Source organism: Choloepus didactylus, chromosome 10 (genome assembly GCF_015220235.1).
Source record: "Choloepus didactylus isolate mChoDid1 chromosome 10, mChoDid1.pri, whole genome shotgun sequence".
Classification (NCBI taxonomy): Eukaryota; Metazoa; Chordata; class Mammalia; order Pilosa; family Megalonychidae; genus Choloepus; species Choloepus didactylus.
The window spans coordinates 20,570,386-20,593,056 of NC_051316.1; the positions used below are offsets into that span (position 1 = coordinate 20,570,386).

General features: G+C 38.7%; 1 protein-coding gene across 1 annotated transcript in view; it reads left to right on the top strand.

Annotated features, from left to right (window-relative positions):
* The window catches only part of LOC119505609 (serine/threonine-protein kinase MRCK alpha-like), an 82,778-nt gene that overhangs the window by 35,922 nt on the left and 24,185 nt on the right, over positions 1–22,671 (top strand). The window contains exon 6 of the mRNA XM_037798440.1: positions 17,351–17,461. Within this exon, the coding sequence (XP_037654368.1) occupies positions 17,351–17,461 (111 nt within the window). The remainder of the gene's footprint in view (positions 1–17,350; positions 17,462–22,671) is intronic.

The following is a 22,671-nucleotide window of genomic DNA, read 5'->3' on the forward strand; positions in this document are numbered from 1 at the left end:
GCATCAAAATACATGGCTTTTTCTGGGGGACATAATACCTTCAAACTGGCACACATATATACAAAACAAAATCTTCTATCCCAACCATTCCCAAACATACAATTAATTGACATTAATTTCTTTAACAATGTTGTGTTACCATTGCCACCACCCATTACCAAACTTTTCCATCACCCCCAAAAGAAACGCTGTACCCATTATACATTAACATCCCATGCCCCTCCCCCCCACACCTGGTAAACTGCCCTCTACTTTCTGTTTCTATAAGTTTTCATATTCTAGTTATTTTACATAAGTAGAATCATCAATACCTATCCTTTTGTGTCTGGCTTATTTCACTCAATATGATGTCCTCAAGGTTCCTCCATGCTGTACCATGTATCTGAACTTCATTCCTTTTTATCTCTGAATGTGTTTGTGCATGTGTGTGTTTGTTTGTGTGTGTGTGTGGTATATATATATACCACATTTTGTTTATCCATTCATTTGTTGATGGATATTTGGGTTGCTTTTACCTTTTTACCATTGTGAAAAAAATAATGCTGCTATGAACATTGGTGTACAAATATCTGTTTGAATGTCTGCTTTCAGATCTTTTGGGTATATACCTAGAAGATCTATTGCTGAGTCAATAAGGTAGTTCTATGTTTAACTTTATGAGGGACTGCCACAGTTTTCCATAGTGGCTACATTTTACCTCCCAGCACTTGTTATTTTCTGTTTTTAAAATAATAGCTATTCTAGTGGATGTGAGGTGGTATTCCATCATGATTTTGATTTGTGGTTCCCTAGTAGCTAATGATATTAAGCATCTTTTCATGTGCTTATTGAGCATTTGTGTATCTTTGGGAAAACATCCATTCCAGTCCTTTGCCCATATTTTAATTGGGTTGTCTCTTTGTTGTTCAGTTATAGGAATTCTTTTTTATATTTTGGATATTAAACCCTTATCAGGTATATAGTTTCACTCTGTTTTGAGTTATTTCCTTAGTGGTTAGTCTAGAGACTAAAATATGCATGTTGACTTATCACAAGGTACTTCAAGTTAATTCTGATTTGATTCTAGTAACTGTGTTCCAATATAACTCTAATTCATCCCCCTTTTTGTATGCTATTGTTGTCATGTATGCGATATCTAAATATTCTAAAGACCCACAAAATACAGTGTTATTATTATTGTATAAAATTTTGTCCTTTAAAGAAATTAAGAGAAACAGAAAAAATGTATTTGTAAGTCTTTTATATTTGTACACATATTTATCATTTTTTTGGTATTCTTTGTTTTTTTCCTATGAATTCGAGTTACCATTCAGTGTTATTTTCTTTCAAACTGAAGGACTTCCTTTAGTATTTCTCACAAAGCAAGTCTGCCAGCAACAAATTGTGTCAGTCTCTGTTTATCTGTAATGTCTTTATTTCATCAACATTTAGAAAGGATAGTTTTGCTAAATACAAAATTCTTCATTGACATATTTTTCTTTCAGCACTTTGAATATGTCATTCCACTGTATTTGAGCCTCAGTTGTTTCTGATGAGAACAGCTGTTAATCTTACTGTGGTTATCCTGTATGATGTGAGTCATTTTTTTCTCTTGCTGTTTTCAAGATGTCCTCTTGGTCCAATTTATCTATTTTTCTTTTGTTCCTTGTGCTTTTGATGTCATATCTTCTATTTATTTTACTTCAGTTCATTGAGCTCCTTGGCTCTATAAATTAATATTTTTCATCCATTTTGGAAGGTTTTGGCAATGATTTCTTTAAATATTCTTTCTTCTTTCTCTTTCTTCTGTCCTTCTTGGAATTCCCATTACAGGTATGTATGTATGTTTGATGTTGTCCCACAAGTCTTTGAGGCTCTGTTCATTTTTCTAATATCTTTTCTCTCGTCTTCAGTTTGACTATTGCTCTATCTTAGAGTTCAATAATTATCTTTCTGCCACTTCACATCTGCCTTGAGACCATCTAATAAACTTTTAATTTCAGTTACTGTACTTTCCAACTGAAGAATTTCCCTTTTGTCCTTTTTAATAGTTTTTCTATTTCTTTATTGATATCCCCTGTTACTTAAGCCATTGTCTTTTTTGCCTTTAATTCTTCAAACATTTTAAAATTATTTGGATTGTTATTTATTTGAACATATTTATGATAACTTCTTTAAAATCTTTGTCAGATAATCTGATATCTAGGGACACTATGAGATAATTTGTATTGGCTACTTGTTTTCCTAAGTATGGGTCACCCTTTCTTGTTGCATGTCTCATGAATTTTTTCTTCAAAACTGGATTTTTAAATAATATTGTGCATAAAGTCAGGATTCTGTTTTTTTCCCACCTGAGGGTTGTCTATGTTTTTCTTTTCTTTTGCTTTTAAAAGTAACTTGCCTGGATTTAATCTGTATGATCTGTCTATCTTGCAGTATGTGGCCACTCATGACTTTCCTAAGTTTTTTATTATTATTATTATTTATTTTTAAAAATTATTTAAAAAAAGATACTCTAGCTTAGCTTCCTAGGGTTAACTTCTGTGTCTGCATAGCTTAGTAGTCAGCCAATTATTGGTCAAAATTTCTGCCCAAATGACTCAAGCAGTGAGGCTTTTACCTTCTGCTTATGGATCTATGCATGGGGACATTAAAAATTCAGGCACTTTTACTTGGGGTTCATTGAGCCTCAGCTTTGACTTTCCACGGGGCCGGTTCATATCTCTCCTGCATGTGCTTGCAACTTCCCAGTCAGCTGGAGTTGTGTGAAGAGTCCTTCCAGACTCTCTCATTTCCTGGATCTCCCTGTTAAATATCTGGCTGGTCCTTCAGTCTGCCACTTGCCGCAACTGGGACTGAAACCTAAGGATAGAAGAGCTACAGGCTTTTCTCATTTCCTACTGAACTTCCTACTTTTATTGACAGCTGTGCTCTCCAAATCAAATCATCCTCCTTCAGCAGCAAAGCTACTGGATTTCATGGTCAGCCCTGGCCTGTCAGAGCTTCCAGGCCACAGGATCTGGGGTGAAGGAAGATGGGAGCTACCCTATAGGCTAAACCACAGAATCCCTCTGTTCTAACTTGAACTCCAGAAGCTCCTCATGAATAGGTGATTTTCAATTTGTTGTTTGTCTTTGGTTGATTTTGAGAAACCTCAAATGGTTGTTTATGACAATTTTTGTCCAGTTTTATAGTTTCTTTGAGGAAGAGAATTTACTAAGTGCTTCACTGCACCATTTCTAGAAGTTATGCCCAGCTGCATTCCTTTTGATGCCTGCTTCCTGTTTGCATAAGTTTGGGGTCCTATGGATTGTTTTCAGGCATCTTTAATCTTTAGGCCAGGATTTTTGGTTCTTTGGCAATAAAATTCCCTGAAAAAAATTGAGTTTTTTTCTATACTTTCTACTGCTTAGTTCCACGTGCCAGTAACCAAAACAAAAATTCCTCACTTGACATAACTCTTAAGTCTGATTTATTTCATAGCTTCCTAGTGCAGATGCCTTTCTCTAAACTAAAAGCCGTCTGAAACTGTAGCCTTAGATAAGCAGGTCACAAACTTAATCTGATCTTAGTTAAAGGATTTAGTCATAATGAACATTTTTTCCTCCTCAAAGTCTCTTCATGTCTGGGTTAGAGAAACAGTTGGATTTTACAATCTTGTGGCCCCAAATTTCACCTGAACACCCACCAGTTTGCCCCTTGAGGTGGCCCAGAGGAACACTCATTTCATTAGGGCATTGAGAAACATATCACTGCAAGTGCACCATCAAGTTTGAAATGCTCCATAGCTTCTAGGTTAGAGATGATGCCGGGAGATGTGCCATGGAGTGGGCTTCCCATTTTGATGGAGGTAATGGCATCTGGGAGTGGCAGAGGTAACCAGGACAAAGTGGTAATCAGAGTGCTTTGAACTTTGAGGATATTTGGCAGTTGCTAATTGATCAAGGTGAATCTAGGAGTTAAGTAGATGGACATCTGTTTCCATTTGTTAATGCTGCTGTTACTCAAAACACCAGAAATGGATTGGCTTTTATAAAGGGGTGTTATTTGGTTACAAAGTTGCAGTCTTAAAGCCATAAAATGTCCAAGGTAAGGCATCAACAGTAGGGTACCTTTACTGAAAGAAGACCAATGGTGTCCGGAAAACCTCTGTTAGCTGGAAGGCACGTGGCTGGTGTCTTCTTGCTCTTGGGTTGTGTTCTCCAAAATATCAGCATCAGCTTTAAACAGCCATCTTCAAAATGTCTCTCTAAGCTGCAGCTGCTCTGAGGTCCTTCTGTTTGTGAGCTTTTATGCTCCAGTAAACTAATCAAGACCCACTCTGAATGGGCAGGGCCACACTTCCAATGGAAATAATCTAATCAAAGTATTACCCACAGTTGGGTGGGTCATATCTCTATGAAAACAGCCTAATCCAAAGATTCCAATCTAATCAACACTAATACATTGGTTTTCACAAGATTGCATTAAAGAACATGGCATTTTGGGGGACATGATACATCCAAACTGGCACAACAGCCTACTAAAATGTTACCTGATTCCTATAGTAAAAACCTGACTTGGGTCACCACAATAGAAAGTCATGGCATCCTACTCAGTTCCTAGACCTAAGCCGGGTCACCGTCCCAGATCCCCTTGCTCAAAAGGGAGGCCAAGTCTTTATGAGCAAGAACCCTGTAGCTCTGCTACAAAGTGAGATTGTAAATATTCCTCCAAATCTCCAAGGTGTCTGTAGGCAATTATGAAGTTATTGTGCATTTGGGAAAAGGAAAACACCTAGACTTCTTAGAGATTGTAAACACTGGTTCTAGGTTGATGCTAGATGTTGGGGAGAGTGGAGTGTAGAGGTGGCAGTTAATAGAGGTGGAAAGACTTGAGTTTTAATTGTTCCAGGCACTGTGATAAGAGCTGGAGATGCAAGAAGGACATCTCAAGAAGGTGTCATCCTCAGTGAGGCTCATGGCCTCACCAGGGAATAAATTTATTAGCGATAAGTAACAGATATTGGTGGGTTTTAAATCCCAACCTTCAGAGTTTGGCCTAATTATTTCATTGGGAGTTTTGTGAATTTTTCAAATATTAGCCATTCAGAGTATATTTAGTACCAGGAATTATTCCAAAAGCAGGTTTTAAAATTCTCCACACCAATACAATTATTAATTAAATATTATATGAACACTGCATCATAATTTCACAGCAGTAGCAGTACATGAATTAATAATGGAAGATAATGCCTCCAACTTGAGAAAATAAACAGGGCTTTTGGGAATTTAAGCCACATGTCTGGTTTTGGGAAGTGAAAACAAAGTTAGGAGGTAATTTACTAAGCAGAGCTTTTTGCTGGCCTATCATTAATTCTTTCTGCTACTTATTATTTAGCCTTGACTGTCTTAAGAGATCTTGTCCTGCTAGACCAGTAACGTGCTCTTACAAGCCCATGGAACTCTTTATTAATGGTGGCTCCAAGTCTGAGGGGTGGTTGGGGCCTTTCTATAACCTTTACCAGTTCCCCTAAATCCCTAAATCCTCAGTTACAATTGCCATCACCACCACCACCACCATCTTATGCGTATTAAATATAGTGTAAAGAAAACATGATATTTTTATTCTCTGGTAACATATAAAACACGGTGCTTGCAGGAGAACCTAAGATGGCGCCTAGGTGAGACAGGGCAAAAAAACACCTCCGTGAAAAATGCTAGATAAAAACCAGAAAGTGACCCAGAACACCAGTTCCAGTGATGCACCAGCCGGACAAGGTCTGCTAAATCCACAGGGAACATGCATTTGGTGAAACCAGGAGCCTGCATTCTGAAACGAGTGAGTGAGCTGGCTGAAAGTCCTGTGGCCACACTGTGGTGTAGGGAAATGGTGGGCTGGCATTTGGAGATGGACTAGTTCTTTAAAAAAAAACAGCCTGGGAGTGGCTACAGATACGACAGTGAGAGCCGCACAGTGAAGCACGGTGGGAGCAGGCTGGGCTAACACCTCGGTGTCTGGAATGGAGGATACCCCTTCCCACACCTGGTGCTGACTGTCTCGAGACCAGAGGAGCAGAGGGGAGCCAAAAGGAGAAAAAACCCCACATTCCTTGCAGCCGTCTCCCCAGCAGGCAGGGGACGCTCCTGCCCAGGACCAGACCGACAACCCAGAGCCATGCCAAGAAACCCAGTGTGATAGGGAATCTTTCCCACAGCACTACACGCAAGCCACAATATCGGCCATGGACAGTGGCCTTTAATACACCCACAACTGATTGTCCCGGAGCTAGGAGGGCAGAGCTATGTGAAAAGGGGGAAGTTAACACGTCCCATTCAACCATCTTTGAAGCAGGCTGGGAGCGCCCCTGCATGGCCCAGTGACCCAGGGCTTCCCTGGTGGGCCAGCACACACTCGTGACATGGCACAGCCCTCCCTCAGCAGAGGTCCTGGAAGAGCAAAGCTGGGAAGGGGGAACTTGGAAATCTCAGGGACCCTACGCAAATACCAAGGACTTGTGGGTCAGCAGCAGAGACAGTCGGTGGAAAGACTGAAATGAAGGCTTAGGCTGTGGCAACAGCCGTAAATCTCCAGGAACATCTGGGAGGTTTGCTTATTAAAGCTGCCCTGTCTCCTAACCACCCAGACACACGCCCCACATTCAGGGCAGACAGCACCAGCAGCACACCCAAACTTGGTGCACCAGTTGGACCCCACAAGAATCAGACCCCTACACACCACAAAAACAAAGTGGGGGAGAACTGACTTGAGGGGAATAGGTGACTCACGGACGCCATCTGCTGGTTAGTTAGAGAAAGTGTATGCCACCAAGGTGCAGTTCTTTCAAATTAGGGATCAAGTAAAGGAAATGCCAAGAGGCCAAAAACAACAGAAAATCTTAAAGCATATGATAAAACCAGATGATATGTAGAACCAAAACCCAAACACCCAAATCAAAAGATCAGAAGACACACAGTACTTGGCACAATTAATCAAAGAATTACATACAAGCAACAAGAGCATGGCTCAGGATATAAAGGACATGAAGAAGAGCATGGCACAGGATATAAACGGCATAAAGAAGACCCTAGAAGAACATAAAGAAGAAATTGCAAGAGTAAATAAAAAAATAGAAGATCTTATGGAAATAAAAGAAACTGTTGGCCAAATTAAAAAGACTCTGGATACTCATAATACAAGATGAGAGGAACTTGAACAACAACTCAGCCTCCTCAAAGACCACAGAACATAAAATGAAAGAACAAAAGAAAGAATGGGGAAAAACTTGAAAAAATCGAAATGGATCTTAGGGATATGATAGATAAAATAAAACATCCAAATTTAAGACTCATTGGTGTCCCAGAAGGAGAAGAGAAGGGTAAAGGTCTAGAAAGAGTATTCAAAGAAATTGTTGGGGAAAACTTCCCAAACCTTCTACACAATATAAATGCATAAAGCATAAATGCCCAGTGAACTCCAAATAGAATAAATCCAAATAAACCCACTCCAAGACATATTGTGATCAGACTGTCAAATACTGAAGAGAAGGAGCAAGTTCTGAAAGCAGCAAGAGAAAAGCAATTCACCACATACAAAGGAAACAACATAAGACTAAATAGTGACTACTCAGCGGCTGGCCACATTGGAGGCAAGAAGGCAGTGGTATGGCATATTTAAAACTCTGAGAGAGAAAAATTCACAACCAAGAATACTTTATCCAGCAAAACTCTCCTTCAGATTTGAGGGAGAGCTTAAATTTTTCACAGACAAACAAATGCTGAGAGATTTTGCTAATAAAAGACCTGCCCTACTTCAGATACTAAAGGGAGCCCTACCGACAGAGAAAAAAGCTGAAGGACTTCACCACCAGTAGATCAGTCCTATAAGAAATGCTAAACGGAGTTGAGCAGGCTGAAAGGAAGGGACACTGAACAATTGACTGAAACTACATGAAGAAATAAATTGAGGAGGCGGGGCAAGATGGCAGACTGGTGAGCTGTAAGTTTTAGCTACTCCTCCAGGAAAGTAGGTAAAAAACCAGGAACTGCGTGGACTGGACACCACAGAGCAATCTGACTTTGGGCATACTTCATACAACACTCATGAAAACGTGGAACTGCTGAGATCAGCGAAATCTGTAAGTTTTTGCAGCCAGGGGACCCGCGCCCCTCCCTGCCAGGCTCAGTCCCGGGGGAGGAGGGGCTGTCAGCTCCGGGAAGGAGAAGGGAGAATTGCAGTGGCAGCTCTTATCGGAAACTCATTCTACTGATTCAAACTCCAACCATAGATAGACTGAGACCAGACACCAGAGACTCTGAGAGCAGCCAGCCCAGCAGAGAGGAGACAGGCATAGAAAAAAAACAACACGAAAAACTCCAAAATAAAAGCGGAGGATTTTTGGAGTCCTGGTGAACACAGAGGGGGGAAGGGCGGAGCTCAGGCCTTGAGGCGCATATGCAAATCCCGAAGCAAAGCTGATCTCTCTGCCCTGTGGACCTTTCCTTAATGGCCCTGGTTGCTTTGTCTATTAGCATTTCAATAACCCATTAGATCTCTGAGGAGGGCCGTTTTTTTTTGTTTGTTTTTTTTTTTTAAATCCTTTTTGCTTTTTCTAAAACAATTACTCTAAGAAGCTCAATACAGAAAGCTTCAAAGAATTGCAGTTTGGGCACGGCAAGTCAAGAGCAGAACTAAGAGAGCTCTGAGACAAAAGGCAATAATCCAGTGGCTGAGAAAATTCACTAAACAACACAACTTCCCAAGAAAAGGGGGGTGTCCGCTCACAGCCACCATCCTGGTGGACAGGAAACACTCCTACCCATCGCCAGCCCCATAGCCCAGAGCTGCCCCAGACAACCCAGTGTGACGGAAGTGCTTCAAATAACAGGCACACACCACAAAACTGGGCGTGGACATTAGCCTTCCCTGCAACCTCAGCTGAATGTCCCAGAGCTGGAAAGGTGGAGCAGTGTGAATTAACAAAGCCCCATTCAGCCATCATTTGAGCAGACTGGGAGCCTCCCTACACAGCCCAGCAGCCCAGAACTGCCCTGGGGAGACGGCACTCACCTGTGACATAGCACAGTCATCCCTCAACAGAGGACCCGGGGTGCACGGCCTGGAAGAGGGGCCCACTTGCAAGTCTCAGGAGCCATACGCCAATACCAAAGACTTGTGGGTCAGTGGCAGAGACAAACTGTGGCAGGACTGAACTGAAGGATTAGACTATTGCAGCAGCTTTAAAACTCTAGGATCATCAGGGAGATTTGATTGTTAGGGCCACCTCCCCTCCCCGACTGCCCAGAAACACGCCCCACATACAGGGCAGGCAACACCAACTACACACGCAAGCTTGGTACACCAATTGGGCCCCACAAGACTCACTCCCCCACTCACCAAAAAGGCTAAGCAGGGGAGATCTGGCTTGTGGAGAACAGGTGGCTCGTGGACGCCACCTGCTGGTTAGTTAGAGAAAGTGTACTCCACGAAGCTCTAGATCTGATAAATTAGAGATAAGGACTTCAGCTGGTCTACAAACCCTAAAAGAACCCTATCAAGTTCAGCAAATGCCACGAGGCCAAAAACAACAGAAAATTATAAAGCATATGAAAAAACCAGACGATATGGATAACCCAAGCCCAAGCACCCAAATCAAAAGACCAGAAGAGACACAGCACCTAGAGCAGCTACTCAAAGAACTAAAGATGAACAATGAGACCATAGTACGGGATATGAAGGAAATCAAGAAGACCCTAGAAGAGCATAAAGAAGACATTGCAAGACTAAATAAAAAAATGGATGATCTTATGGAAATTAAAGAAACTGTTGACCAAATTAAAAAGATTCTGGACACTCATAGTACAAGACTAGAGGAAGTTGAACAACGAATCAGTGACCTGGAAGATGACAGAATGGAAAATGAAAGCATAAAAGAAAGAATGGGGAAAAAATTGAAAAACTCGAAATGGACCTCAGGGATATGATAGATAATATGAAACGTCCAAATATAAGACTCATTGGTGTCCCAGAAGGGGAAGAAAAGGGTAAAGGTCTAGGAAGAGTATTCAAAGAAATTGTTGGGGAAAACTTCCCAAATCTTCTAAACAACATAAATACACAAATCATAAATGCTCAGCGAACTCCAAATAGAATAAATCAAAAAAAACCCACTCCGAGACATATACTGATCACACTGTCAAACATAGAAGAGAAGGAGCAAGTTCTGAAAGCAGCAAGAGAGAAGCAATTCACCACATACAAAGGAAACAGCATAAGACTAAGTAGTGACTACTCAGCAGCCACCATGGAGGCAAGAAGGCAGTGGCACGATATATTTAAAATTCTGAGTGAGAAAAATTTCCAGCCAAGAATACTTTATCCAGCAAAGCTCTCCTTCAAATTTGAGGGAGAGCTTAAATTTTTCACAGACAAAGAAATGCTGAGAGAATTTGCTAACAAGAGACCTGCCCTACTGGAGATACTAAAGGGAGCCCTACAGACAGAGAAACAAAGACAGGACAGAGAGACTTGGAGAAAGGTTCAGTACTAAAGAGATTCGGTATGGGTACAATAAAGGATATTAATAGAGAGAGGGAAAAATATGGCAAACATAATCCAAAGGATAAGATGGCTGATTCAAGAAATGCCTTCACGGTTTTAACGTTGAATGTAAATGGATTAAACTCCCCAATTAAAAGATATAGATTCGCAGAATGGATCAAAAAGAATGAACCATCAATATGTTGCATACAAGAGACTCATCTTAGACACAGGGACACAAAGAAACTGAAAGTGAAAGGATGGAAAAAAATATTTCATGCAAGCTACAGCCAAAAGAAAGCAGGTGTAGCAATATTAATCTCAGATAAAATAGACTTCAAATGCAGGGATGTTTTGAGAGACAAAGAAGGCCACTACATACTAATAAAAGGGGCAATTCAGCAAGAAGAAATAACAATCGTAAATGTCTATGCACCCAATCAAGGTGCCACAAAATACATGAAAGAAACACTGGCAAAACTAAAGGAAGCAATTGATGTTTCCACAATAATTGTGGGAGACTTCAACACATCACTCTCTCCTATAGATAGATCAACCAGACAGAAGACCAATAAGGAAATTGAAAACCTAAACAATCTGATAAATGAATTAGATTTAACAGACATCTACAGGACATTACATCCCAAATCACCAGGATACACATACTTTTCTAGTGCTCACGGAACTTTCTCCAGAATAGATCATATGCTGGGACATAAAACAAGCCTCAATAAATTTAAAAAGATTGAAATTATTCAAAGCACATTCTCTGACCACAATGGAATACAATTAGAAGTCAATAACCATCAGAGACTTAGAAAATTCACAAATACCTGGAGGTTAAACAACACACTCCTAAACAATCAGTGGGTTAAAGAAGAAATAGCAAGAGAAATTGCTAAATATATAGAGACAAATGAAAATGAGAACACAACATACCAAAACCTATGGGATGCAGCAAAAGCAGTGCTAAGGGGGAAATTTATAGCACTAAACGCATATATTAAAAAGGAAGAAAGAGCCAAAATCAAAGAACTAATGGATCAACTGAAGAAGCTAGAAAATGAACAGCAAACCAATCCTAAACCAAGTACAAGAAAAGAAATAACAAGGATTAAAGCAGAAATAAATGACATAGAGAACAAAAAAACAATAGAAAGGATAAATATCACCAAAAGTTGGTTCTTTGAGAAGATCAACAAGATTGACAAGCCCCTAGCTAGACTGACAAAATCAAAAAGAGAGAAGACCCATATAAACAAAATAATGAATGAAAAAGGTGACATAACTGCAGATCCTGAAGAAATTAAAAAAATTATAAGAGGATATTATGAACAACTGTATGGCAACAAACTGGATAATGTAGAAGAAATGGACAATTTCCTGGAAACATATGAACAACCTAGACTGACCAGAGAAGAAATAGAAGACCTCAACCAACCCATCACAAGCAAAGAGATCCAATCAGTCATCAAAAATCTTCCCACAAATAAATGCCCAGGGCTAGATGGCTTCACAGGGGAATTCTACCAAACTTTCCAGAAAGAACTGACACCAATCTTACTCAAACTCTTTCAAAACATTGAAAAAAATGGAACACTACCTAACTCATTTTATGAAGCTAACATCAATCTAATACCAAAACCAGGCAAAGATGCTACAAAAAAGGAAAACTACCGGCCAATCTCCCTAATGAATATAGATGCAAAAATCCTCAACAAAATACTTGCAAATCAAATCCAAAGACACATTAAAAAAATCATACACCATGACCAAGTGGGGTTCATTCCAGGCATGCAAGGATGGTTCAACATAAGAAAAACAATCAATGTATTACAACACATTAAAAACTCGAAAGGGAAAAATCAATTGATCATCTCAATAGATGCTGAAAAAGCATTTGACAAAATCCAACATCCCTTTTTGATAAAAACACTTCAAAAGGTAGGAATTGAAGGAAACTTCCTCAACATGATAAAGAGCATATATCAAAAACCCACAGCCAGCATAATACTCAATGGTGAGAGACTGAAAGCCTTCCCTCTAAGATCAGGAACAAGACAAGGATGCCCGCTGTCACCACTGTTATTCAACATTGTGCTGGAAGTGCTAGCCAGGGCAATCCGGCAAGACAAAGAAATAAAAGGCATCCAAATTGGAAAAGAAGAAGTAAAACTGTCATTGTTTGCAGATGATATGATCTTATATCTAGAAAACCCTGAGAAATCAACGATACACCTACTAGAGCTAATAAACAAATTTAGCAAAGTAGCGGGATACAAGATTAATGCACATAAGTCAGTAATGTTTCTATATGCTAGAAATGAACAAACTGAAGAGACACTCAAGAAAACGATACCATTTTCAATAGCAACTAAAAAAATCAAGTACCTAGGAATAAACTTAACCAAAGATGTAAAAGACATATACAAAGAAAACTACATAACTCTACTAAAAGAAATAGAAGGGGACCTTAAAAGATGGAAAAATATTCCATGTTCATGGATAGGAAGGCTAAATGTCATTAAGATGTCAATTCTACCCAAACTCATCTACAGATTCAATGCAATCCCAATCAAAATTCCAACAACCTACTTTGCAGACTTGGAAAAGCTAGTTATCAAATTTATTTGGAAAGGGAAGATGCCTCGAATTGCTAAAGACACTCTAAAAAAGAAAAACGAAGTGGGAGGACTTACACTCCCTGACTTTGAAGCTTATTATAAAGCCACAGTTGCCAAAACAGCATGGTACTGGCACAAAGATAGACATATAGATCAATGGAATCGAATTGAGAATTCAGAGATAGACCCTCAGATCTATGGCCGACTGATCTTTGATAAGGCCCCCAAAGTCACCGAACTGAGTCATAATGGTCTTTTCAACAAATGGGGCTGGGAGAGTTGGATATCCATATCCAAAAGAATGAAAGAGGACCCCTACCTCACCCCCTACACAAAAATTAACTCAAAATGGACCAAAGATCTCAATATAAAAGAAAGTACCATAAAACTCCTAGAAGATAATGTAGGAAAACATCTTCAAGACCTTGTATTAGGAGGCCACTTCCTAGACTTTACACCCAAAGCACAAGCAACAAAAGAGAAAATAGATAAATGGGAACTCCTCAAGCTTAGAAGTTTCTGCACCTCAAAGGAATTTCTCAAAAAGGTAAAGAGGCAGCCAACTCAATGGGAAAAAATTTTTGGAAACCATGTATCTGACAAAAGACTGATATCTTGCATATACAAAGAAATCCTGCAACTCAATGACAATAGTACAGACAGCCCAATTATAAAATGGGCAAAAGATATGAAAAGACAGTTCTCTGAAGAGGAAATACAAATGGCCAAGAAACACATGAAAAAATGTTCAGCTTCACTAGCTATTAGAGAGATGCAAATTAAGACCACAATGAGATACCATCTAACACCGATTAGAATGGCTGCCATTAAACAAACAGGAAACTACAAATGCTGGAGGGGATGTGGAGAAATTGGAACTCTTATTCATTGTTGGTGGGACTGTATAATGGTTCAGCCACTCTGGAAGTCAGTCTGGCAGTTCCTTAGAAAACTAGATATAGAGCTACCATTCGATCCAGCGATTGCACTTCTCGGTATATACCCGGAAGATCGGAAAGCAGTGACACGAACAGATATCTGCACGCCAATGTTCATAGCAGCATTATTCACAATTGCCAAGAGATGGAAACAACCCAAATGTCCTTCAACAGATGAGTGGATAAATAAAATGTGGTATATACACACGATGGAATACTACGCGGCAGTAAGAAGGAACGATCTGGTGAAACATATGACAACATGGATGAACCTTGAAGACATAATGCTGAGCGAAATAAGCCAGGCACAAAAAGAGAAATATTATATGCTACCACTAATGTGAACTTTGAAAAATGTAAAACAAATGGTTTATAATGTAGAATGTAGGGGAACTAGCAGTAGAGAGCAATTAAGGAAGGGGGAACAATAATCCAAGAAGAACAGATAAGCTATTTAACGTTCTGGGGATGCCCAGAAATGACTATGGTCTGTTAATTTCTGATGGATGTAGTAGGAACAAGTTCACTGAAATGTTGCTATATTATGTAACTTTCTTGGGGTAAAGTAGGAAGATGTTGGAAGTTAAGCAGTTATCTTAGGTTAGTTGTCTTTTTCTTACTCCCTTGTTATGGTCTCTTTGAAATGTTCTTTTATTGTATGTTTGTTTTCTTTTTAACTTTTTTTTTCATACAGTTGATTTAAAAAAGAAGGGAAAGTTAAAAAAAAAAAAAAGAAAAAAGACAAACAAGGAAAAAAAAAAAAAAAGATTTAGTGCCCCCTTGAGGAGCCTGTGGAGAATGCAGGGGTATTCGCCTACCCCACCTCCATGGTTGCTAACATGACCACAGACATAGGGGACTGGTGGTTTGATGGGTTGAGCCCTCTACCATAAGTTTTACCCTTGGGAAGATGGTTGCTGCAAAGGAGAGGCTAGGCCTCCCTGTATTTGTGCCTAAGAGTCTCCTCCTGAATGCCTCTTTGTTGCTCAGATGTGGCCCTGTCTCTCTGGCTAAGCCAACTTGAAAGGTGAAATCACTGCCCTCCCCCCTACGTGGGATCAGACACCCAGGGAAGTGAATCTCCCTGGCAACGTGGAATATGACTCCTGGGGAGGAATGTAGACCCGGCATCGTGGGATGGAGAACATCTTCTTGACCAAAAGGGGGATGTGAAAGGAAATGAAATAAGCTTCAGTGGCAGAGAGATTCCAAAACGAGCCGAGAGATCACTCTGGTGGGCACTCTTACGCACACTTTAGACAACCTTTTTTAGGTTCTAAAGAATTGGGGTAGCTGGTGGTGGATACCTGAAACTTTTAAACTACAACCCAGAACCCATGAATCTCGAAGACAGTTGTATAAAAATGTAGCTTATGAGGGGTGACAGTGGGATTGGGAATGCCATAAGGACCAAACTCCACTTTGTCTAGTTTATGGATGGATGTGTAGAAAAGTAGGGGAAGCAAACAAACAGATAAAGGTACCCAGTGTTCTTTTTTACTTCAATTGCTCTTTTTCACTCTAATTATTATTCTTGTTATTTTTGTGTGTGTGCTAATGAAGGTGTCAGGGATTGATTTAGGTGATGAATGTACAACTATGTAATGGTACTGTAAACAATTGAAAGTACAATTTGTTTTGTATGACTGCGTGGTATGTGAATATATCTCAATAAAATGATGATTAAAAAAAAAAAAAAAGAAAAAGAAATAAATTGAACCACTAAAGATCACATGGTAAATATAAATAACAATACTACTGTATTTTTGATTTGTAACTCCAGTATTGACTTCCTACAGGATCTAAAATACATAAACGGTAATGAGAAATCAGTGGTTTTGGACTCAGCGTAAAATACATAATTTTTGACAAGAACTACATAAAAGTGGGGGAATGAGGGAGCTTAGGAACATAGTTTATGTGTCATATTGAAGTTAAGTTGGTATCAAAGAAAAACAAGATTGTTATAGATTTAAGATGTTAAATTTAAGCCCCATGGTAAACACAAAGAAAGTATCAGAGAATATGACCATAGAGATGAAAAGTAGAATAGGGGTTTCGGAAGTGGGGGAAGGGGCAATGGGGAGTTAAGAAATGACTGTAGGGTTTCTGTTTGGGGTGAAGGGAAACTTCTAGAAATGGATGGTGGGAAGGTGATAGCCTTGCAACATTCTAAATGTGATTAATCCCACTAATGGAATGCTAGGGAGGGGGTGGAATGGGAAGAATCAGGCTGTATATATGTTTCCACAATTGAAAAAAAAAAAAGGAAATATAGAATGTAAGCTTTGTATCAATGTTGAATTTCTTGAACTTCTTAGCTGCATTTAATGGGATTGCATAAAAGAATGTTCTTGTTCATGGGAAATGTATATGTGAATTATATTGTTTTTTCAAGGATGTGTGCAGCTTGTGCTCATATGTTCAGAAGACAGAGCAATAGATGATGGATGATAGGGAGGGAGACGGGGGGAGCGAGGGAAGCAGGGAAAGAAAGAAATGGTGGTGTGACAGGATGTTAAAGGTGGTGGATGGAGTATAGGGGGAGGGGGATCGGGGTATGCTGGAGTTCTATGTATGGGGTTTGTACTGTTTTTGCAGCTATTCCTGTAAGTTTGAATTTATCTCAAAATAAAATTTCTTATTAAAAAAACAAAAAAAACCCCACGGTGCTTGCTATGTACATGCAACACTAGACGGATCCTCTAGAGGGCACCCTTTTGCTTATGACCCATTTCCACCCTGTCCCTCTCTGCATCTCATTTAAGAAACTTTATAACTTTATAAATTACTAAATTATGCTCCATATGATCTTCCAAACTAAAATTTAAAAAAAATCATAACATAAAAGGTGTTGACCCCAAATGTCACGTACTTCCATGCTGTAGAAAAAGTGGGTCTACATTTGCACCAAAACCCACAACAATGATTGGTTTCCTTTACTTTCAGCATTTTATATGGGTACCCACAGGGACAGAATCCTTCTCTTTAATTTCTAGTTAATTGCTCTATCACACACTGAGTGGAATCCACCTGTTTAAGTTTTTTTTTGATGTCCTTATGCTTCCCCGTGGAACCAAAGGATGAAACAGGCCATGGAGCTCAGTGCTGGAGGAAAGAACTCAGCCTTGCAGATGGGGCACAGCTTTTTGCCTGCAGTGGTGGCCGTTTTCTACGTTGAAATACTACTAACAAAAATACCAAAACTCTAGTTTCATTATCCGTCCTTGAGAAACGTACCGTCCATGACTTATGTTTTGAACTTTGGCTTTTCCTGACTTGTTTTTCTAGACGGATCCAGTTGAGAACATGCTTGCACAGAATCTGGAGATCAAGTTTTACATAAGTTCCGGGTCCTCGTCTCCTTCCTCATATAGTGGAGATGAAGCCGATCCAGTTAAGGTGTGTTCCCGGACAGCTTTGCCCCCCAGCTTCTTATGTTGAAAGAACAGAGTGAGGTTTCTCCGCTAATCAAATATATTGCTTAATGAGGCACAGTCTTCTAGAGAATATTACATTTCACTGAAAACTAAGAAAGAGTTGAAATGCAAATGAGAAAACTGTTCCCGAAAATCAACAATAAAAGGCAAAAATTCTAACTGCCTTTGAACAATGAGGCTCACAGTGGTGTCTGTTATGAAGTGAGGATTAAAAAGAGCAGAGAACACAATGATGTGAATTATGAAATGATCAGTCCAAATGTGGTATAGGCCACGTGGGGACATGGTCTGGAAGGGACAATTTTCTCATTATTTTCGTTGCTTCATTTAACATTTATAAGTCATGATATAACAGGAACATTGTAGATAATCATATAATTGTTATAATATCAAGTCTGGTGTTATATATAGTTGGTAAGGTGTAAGGATGTATTTGTAGTTGCACTTATTAAAATCAGACAACATGAAATGGTGTCTAGATAATAGTACAGAAAATCCCTCTTCTTAGGCCTGTCATAGTTAACCAGAGGACATGACTCTCCACAAGAGAAAGTCGTTCCTCAGGAAGTCAAAAGGTTTGGTGGTTCACACCCTTCCCTCTTGAAAGATGCCGTTCCATTTCTTCTCTGCCTCTCACTCGCCCTTGTTAATTCTGCCCAAATTAGTTTTTTTTTTTCTTTTTAATTCTGCCAAAAAAAAAAAAAAAAAAGGATTTCTTTTTTAATTAATACTTTGGCATCCCAGGGGCTGGGCCTAAAGTTCCAAGAGGCAGGTAGTTTCGTTTGGAAAACTTCCATGTGGTTTATAGCCATATCGGACCTTATTTTAAAACTCTGCCCAGAGACTGAAATTTTGAAAACAATTTTATTTTATCGTCTTGCTTTAAAACATTTAATTTTGAAATATGTCAACCACAGAGGAAAATACAGAGAATAATCTATCACAAATCTGTGTACTTACTGTCCACACATTTAGCAAAGCATTTTGCCAGTTTTGTTTCAGGTTAGAAAAAAAATTAAAATGATCCTGAAACAGTTGAACTCATCTAGCTACATTCTTCTACCTCCTGAGAGGTTACTGAATATCCTGAAATGATTCTTCTTGCCCAATTTCTTATACTTTAATGACATATGCATGTATCCTTAAAGTGATGGCATTGCTTGATCTATTTAAAAAACATACACAAATGCCATCCCTGTTATTTTGCAATTTTTGTGGTTTCACACTATGTATTCATGTTGAAACAGTCTGTTCCTTTTAACGTCTGTGTAGTATTCCAGTGTATAAATATATACATAACAATGCTCCTTTTGATGGACTTTAGAGTTGATTTCCATTTTTCACTATTTGCCTTTTCTCTATTGTTGTAATGAGCCCATTGGGATTTATTAGCTTATGTACAGATGGGACAGTTTGATAGCTGTTGGTAGAAGTAATGCATATTTTTTGACTTAAAATTTCATTTAATTTTTGTTTTTTTTTTTAAATCACAAATTTTACAGAAATCTTTTCAAGTACAGCATACTTTTTTTTTTCCTGGACCATCTGAGAGCAGGTTGCCATCTGATGCTCCATTATTCCTAATACTATAGTATATATTTCTTACAAACAAGGATATTCTCCTACATATCCTCAGTAAAACCATCAAATTCCTTAAAATGATGCATTTCTGCTATCTAATCCTCAGACCCCATTCAAACGTCACCAGGTACCCCCATGGTGTCCTTCTAGCAAAAGGATCCAGTTCAGGATCAGGTGTTGCATTTGGCTGTCATCTCCCTGTAGACTCAGGCCAGTTATTTGGTAGAATGCCCCTCATTTTGTTGTTGTTGTTGTTGTTTCCTTATGATTTGATTCAGGTTGTGCATCTTTGGCAGGGGTATCACAGAAGTGATGTCATGGTCTTCCCCCTGTGTCCTATCAGGGGACATATAATTTCTGTTTATTCCATTATTGATATTCACTTTGATCACTGGATTAAGGTGAAGTCTTCCAGGCCTTTCCACTGTGAAATTGCTCTTTTTCCCTTTGTAAGTATTTTGTGGGGAGGTACTTTGAAACTATGATTTTTTGATATCTTTTGATATCAAACTTGGTTTTTTAATATCTGTATGGACTCATGGTTTCCTACTTTATTCAATGTTTTATAATCCATTATTGTCATTATTTATTTCAACACTCAAATTTTCCCAGCTTTGGCCAGTGTGAGCCCCTCAGCCTCACTGCTGTCTTATTTTTTAAATGCAATTTTATTGAGATATATTCACACACCATACAATCCATCCAAAGTATGCAATCAGTGGCTCCCAGTATCATCAGCTACTGTATATTTTTGATGTATCCATCACTCTTTGAGCACTTACTTTCTGTGCTAGTTTGGATATATTATGTCCCACCAAAAGCCATATTCTTTAATGCAATCTTGGGGGGGCGGAAGTATTAGTGTTGATTAGGTTGGAATCCTTTGATTGAGTGTTTCCCCATGGAATGTGACTCAATCAACTGTGAGTGAAACATTTGATTAAATTATTTCCATGGAGATATGGAGCCTGCCCATTCAGGGTGGGTCTTGATTTAATCACAGGAGTCCTATAAAAGAGCTCACAAACAGAAGGAGATCAGAGAAGCTGAGAGTGACCTTTTGCAGAGCAGCTGACAGAGACATTTTGGAGATGGCCGCTGAAAGCAGACTTCTGCTGACACTTTGGAGATGCTAGCCCAGAGTTTTCTCTGGAGAAGCTAAGAGAGGACAAAACACCCCCAGAGCAACATTTTGAAGAATGCACAAGAGCTGAGAGAGGAGCCGGAACACAACCCAGGATCAGCAGACGCCAGCCATGTGCCTTCCCAACTAACAGAGATTTTCTGGACGCCATTGGCCTTGCTTTGCTGAAGGTATACTCGTGTTGATGCCTTAATTTGGACATTTTCATGGCCTTCAGACTGTAAATTTGTAACCAAATAAACCCCCCTTATAGAAGCCAATCCATTTCTGGTATTTTGCATAATGGCAACATTAGCAAACCAGAACACTTTCTATTTGGCAGAATAAGATGTTCCAGTTCATCTTCTATTACCACAGCCCTGGTGGATACAGTTATTTCTCCAAGGAACATTGATCGATTCCTGTTAGTGGAGAATGGTATTTAGAAATCAAGATTTGGGTGCAGATATTCTATTGTTATTGGGTGTCATTACTACTGGCCTTTTTAGTGGACAGAGCTAGAGAAAAAAATACATACATATAGATACATATTTCTATCTTAGTCTCTATATAGAAATATATCTATTTTTCTCTATCGTTACCTACCATCTATCTATCTATGAAAACTATGAATTCACACACACACATATATACTTCTTCAATCCAGCACCCCTGGGTTTCATTCTAGCTTTCTCCTTTTCCATATTTGTAACTCCCTTCTGTGACAGTGAGTAACCTGCCTTCATTATCCTCGCTATGCTTACTTACTTGATCAGTTCTTCTTTATATACTCAATCTCCCATCTCCACAGCTCTTCCTTACCTCATCACACCACTTGGGATCTGCACCCCCTACCCCATATATATGCTTTTCTCACCCTGCTTGGGCAACAGCATTCTTAAAATCTAGAGTTTACTCTTACCTGGCAGCACGTAAGACTTCACATTTCCTTTTGTCCATGCCAATACTTGCTGCTACCAGACATTTGAAATTGTGAAATTCTTATGGGTATGACATGGTATCATTTGTCATGTGGAAGTTTCTAATTCTAATATAGTAAAATTTATCATCCTTTTATTGCTAGTGCTTTTTAAAATTGTTTTTAAAGAAATCCATTTTTATCCTACCCTAAAAATTCCAAAAGATATAATGTCTTGCTTTTCACATTTAAGTCCTTAAATCAGTAGGAATTGTAGTGTTGTTTTCTGTGAAGTAGGACTCTAATTCCACTTTTCCCCAACAGGATGTTTAGTTGTCCTGGCCCCATTCATTGACTAGTCTGTTATTTCCCTATTATTTGAAATGTCACATCTGTCATATACCAATATCTCATATCTGTGTGTATCTATGTCAGGATTCTGTTATCTGTTTGATTTGCCTATTTGCCTATCTGTCACCAAGGCAATGCTTGTTAAAATTTTATAGGTTTATGAGTCTTCATGTCATGTAGATGAGTCCTCCCTTCCTTATTCTTATTTAAAGCTTTTTTTTGCTTCCTCTTCCAATTAAATAAAATTTTATTGAAGAATAATATGCATACATTAGAGTGCACAGATTATAATACATTTTCAAAAACTGAACACATCCATGTACCACGACCAGTCTTCTTTATTCCCTCATTACATTTTTCTTTCTACTGGTTTTTAAGTTATGCACTTTATGCATTTTTCTTGTTTTACCTGCATATTTAAGTTAATAAAGTTTGTTTATCAATATATTTAACTTCCTACCAAACAAATTTTACCTGCATATTTAACTTAATAAAGTTTGTTTATCAACTTCCTACCAAACAATACAAGGAAAATACCTAAACTCCTAACATTCTCTCCCAGTTTATATGTTATTGATGACTGGTGGTATAGTTTTACCTTGTGTTTTTCTAATACCAAAATATTGGACAATACTGCTTTTGTTTTATACAATGTTTATTTAATTTACCCATGTTTACTATTTTCTTTGCTCATCATTCCTTCCTGCATCTTCCTTCTGGCATCATTTTCTTCTTTCTGAAGTTTATATTTTATAAGTTCCCTTGGTGAGTATCTATTAGTGGTGAACTTTCTTCAGTGTTTGTCTGAAATGGTCTCATTCTTGAAAGATAATTTAACTGCATATACAGATTCTAGATTGACAGTTCTTTAAATTGAATAAAACAGTCCACTGTCCTCTGGCTTTCATTGTGCTCTTGAGATGTCAGCTATCAGACTGGTTGTTGTTTCTTTGAAGGTAACTGGTAATTTTTCTCTGGCAATTATTTTTTCTAAACAGCATTACTTAAGTACAGTTGACATACAATAAACTGTACTTAGGTACAGTTTTATTTTTTGTCATATGTGAAACATCTGTAAAATCATCATCCCAATTAAGACAATGAGCATACCTACTGCAAAAGCTTCCTTATGCCCCTTTAAATCCACTCCTTTCCCCCCACACTCCACCCTATTCATAGGCTACCCAGATCTGCTTTC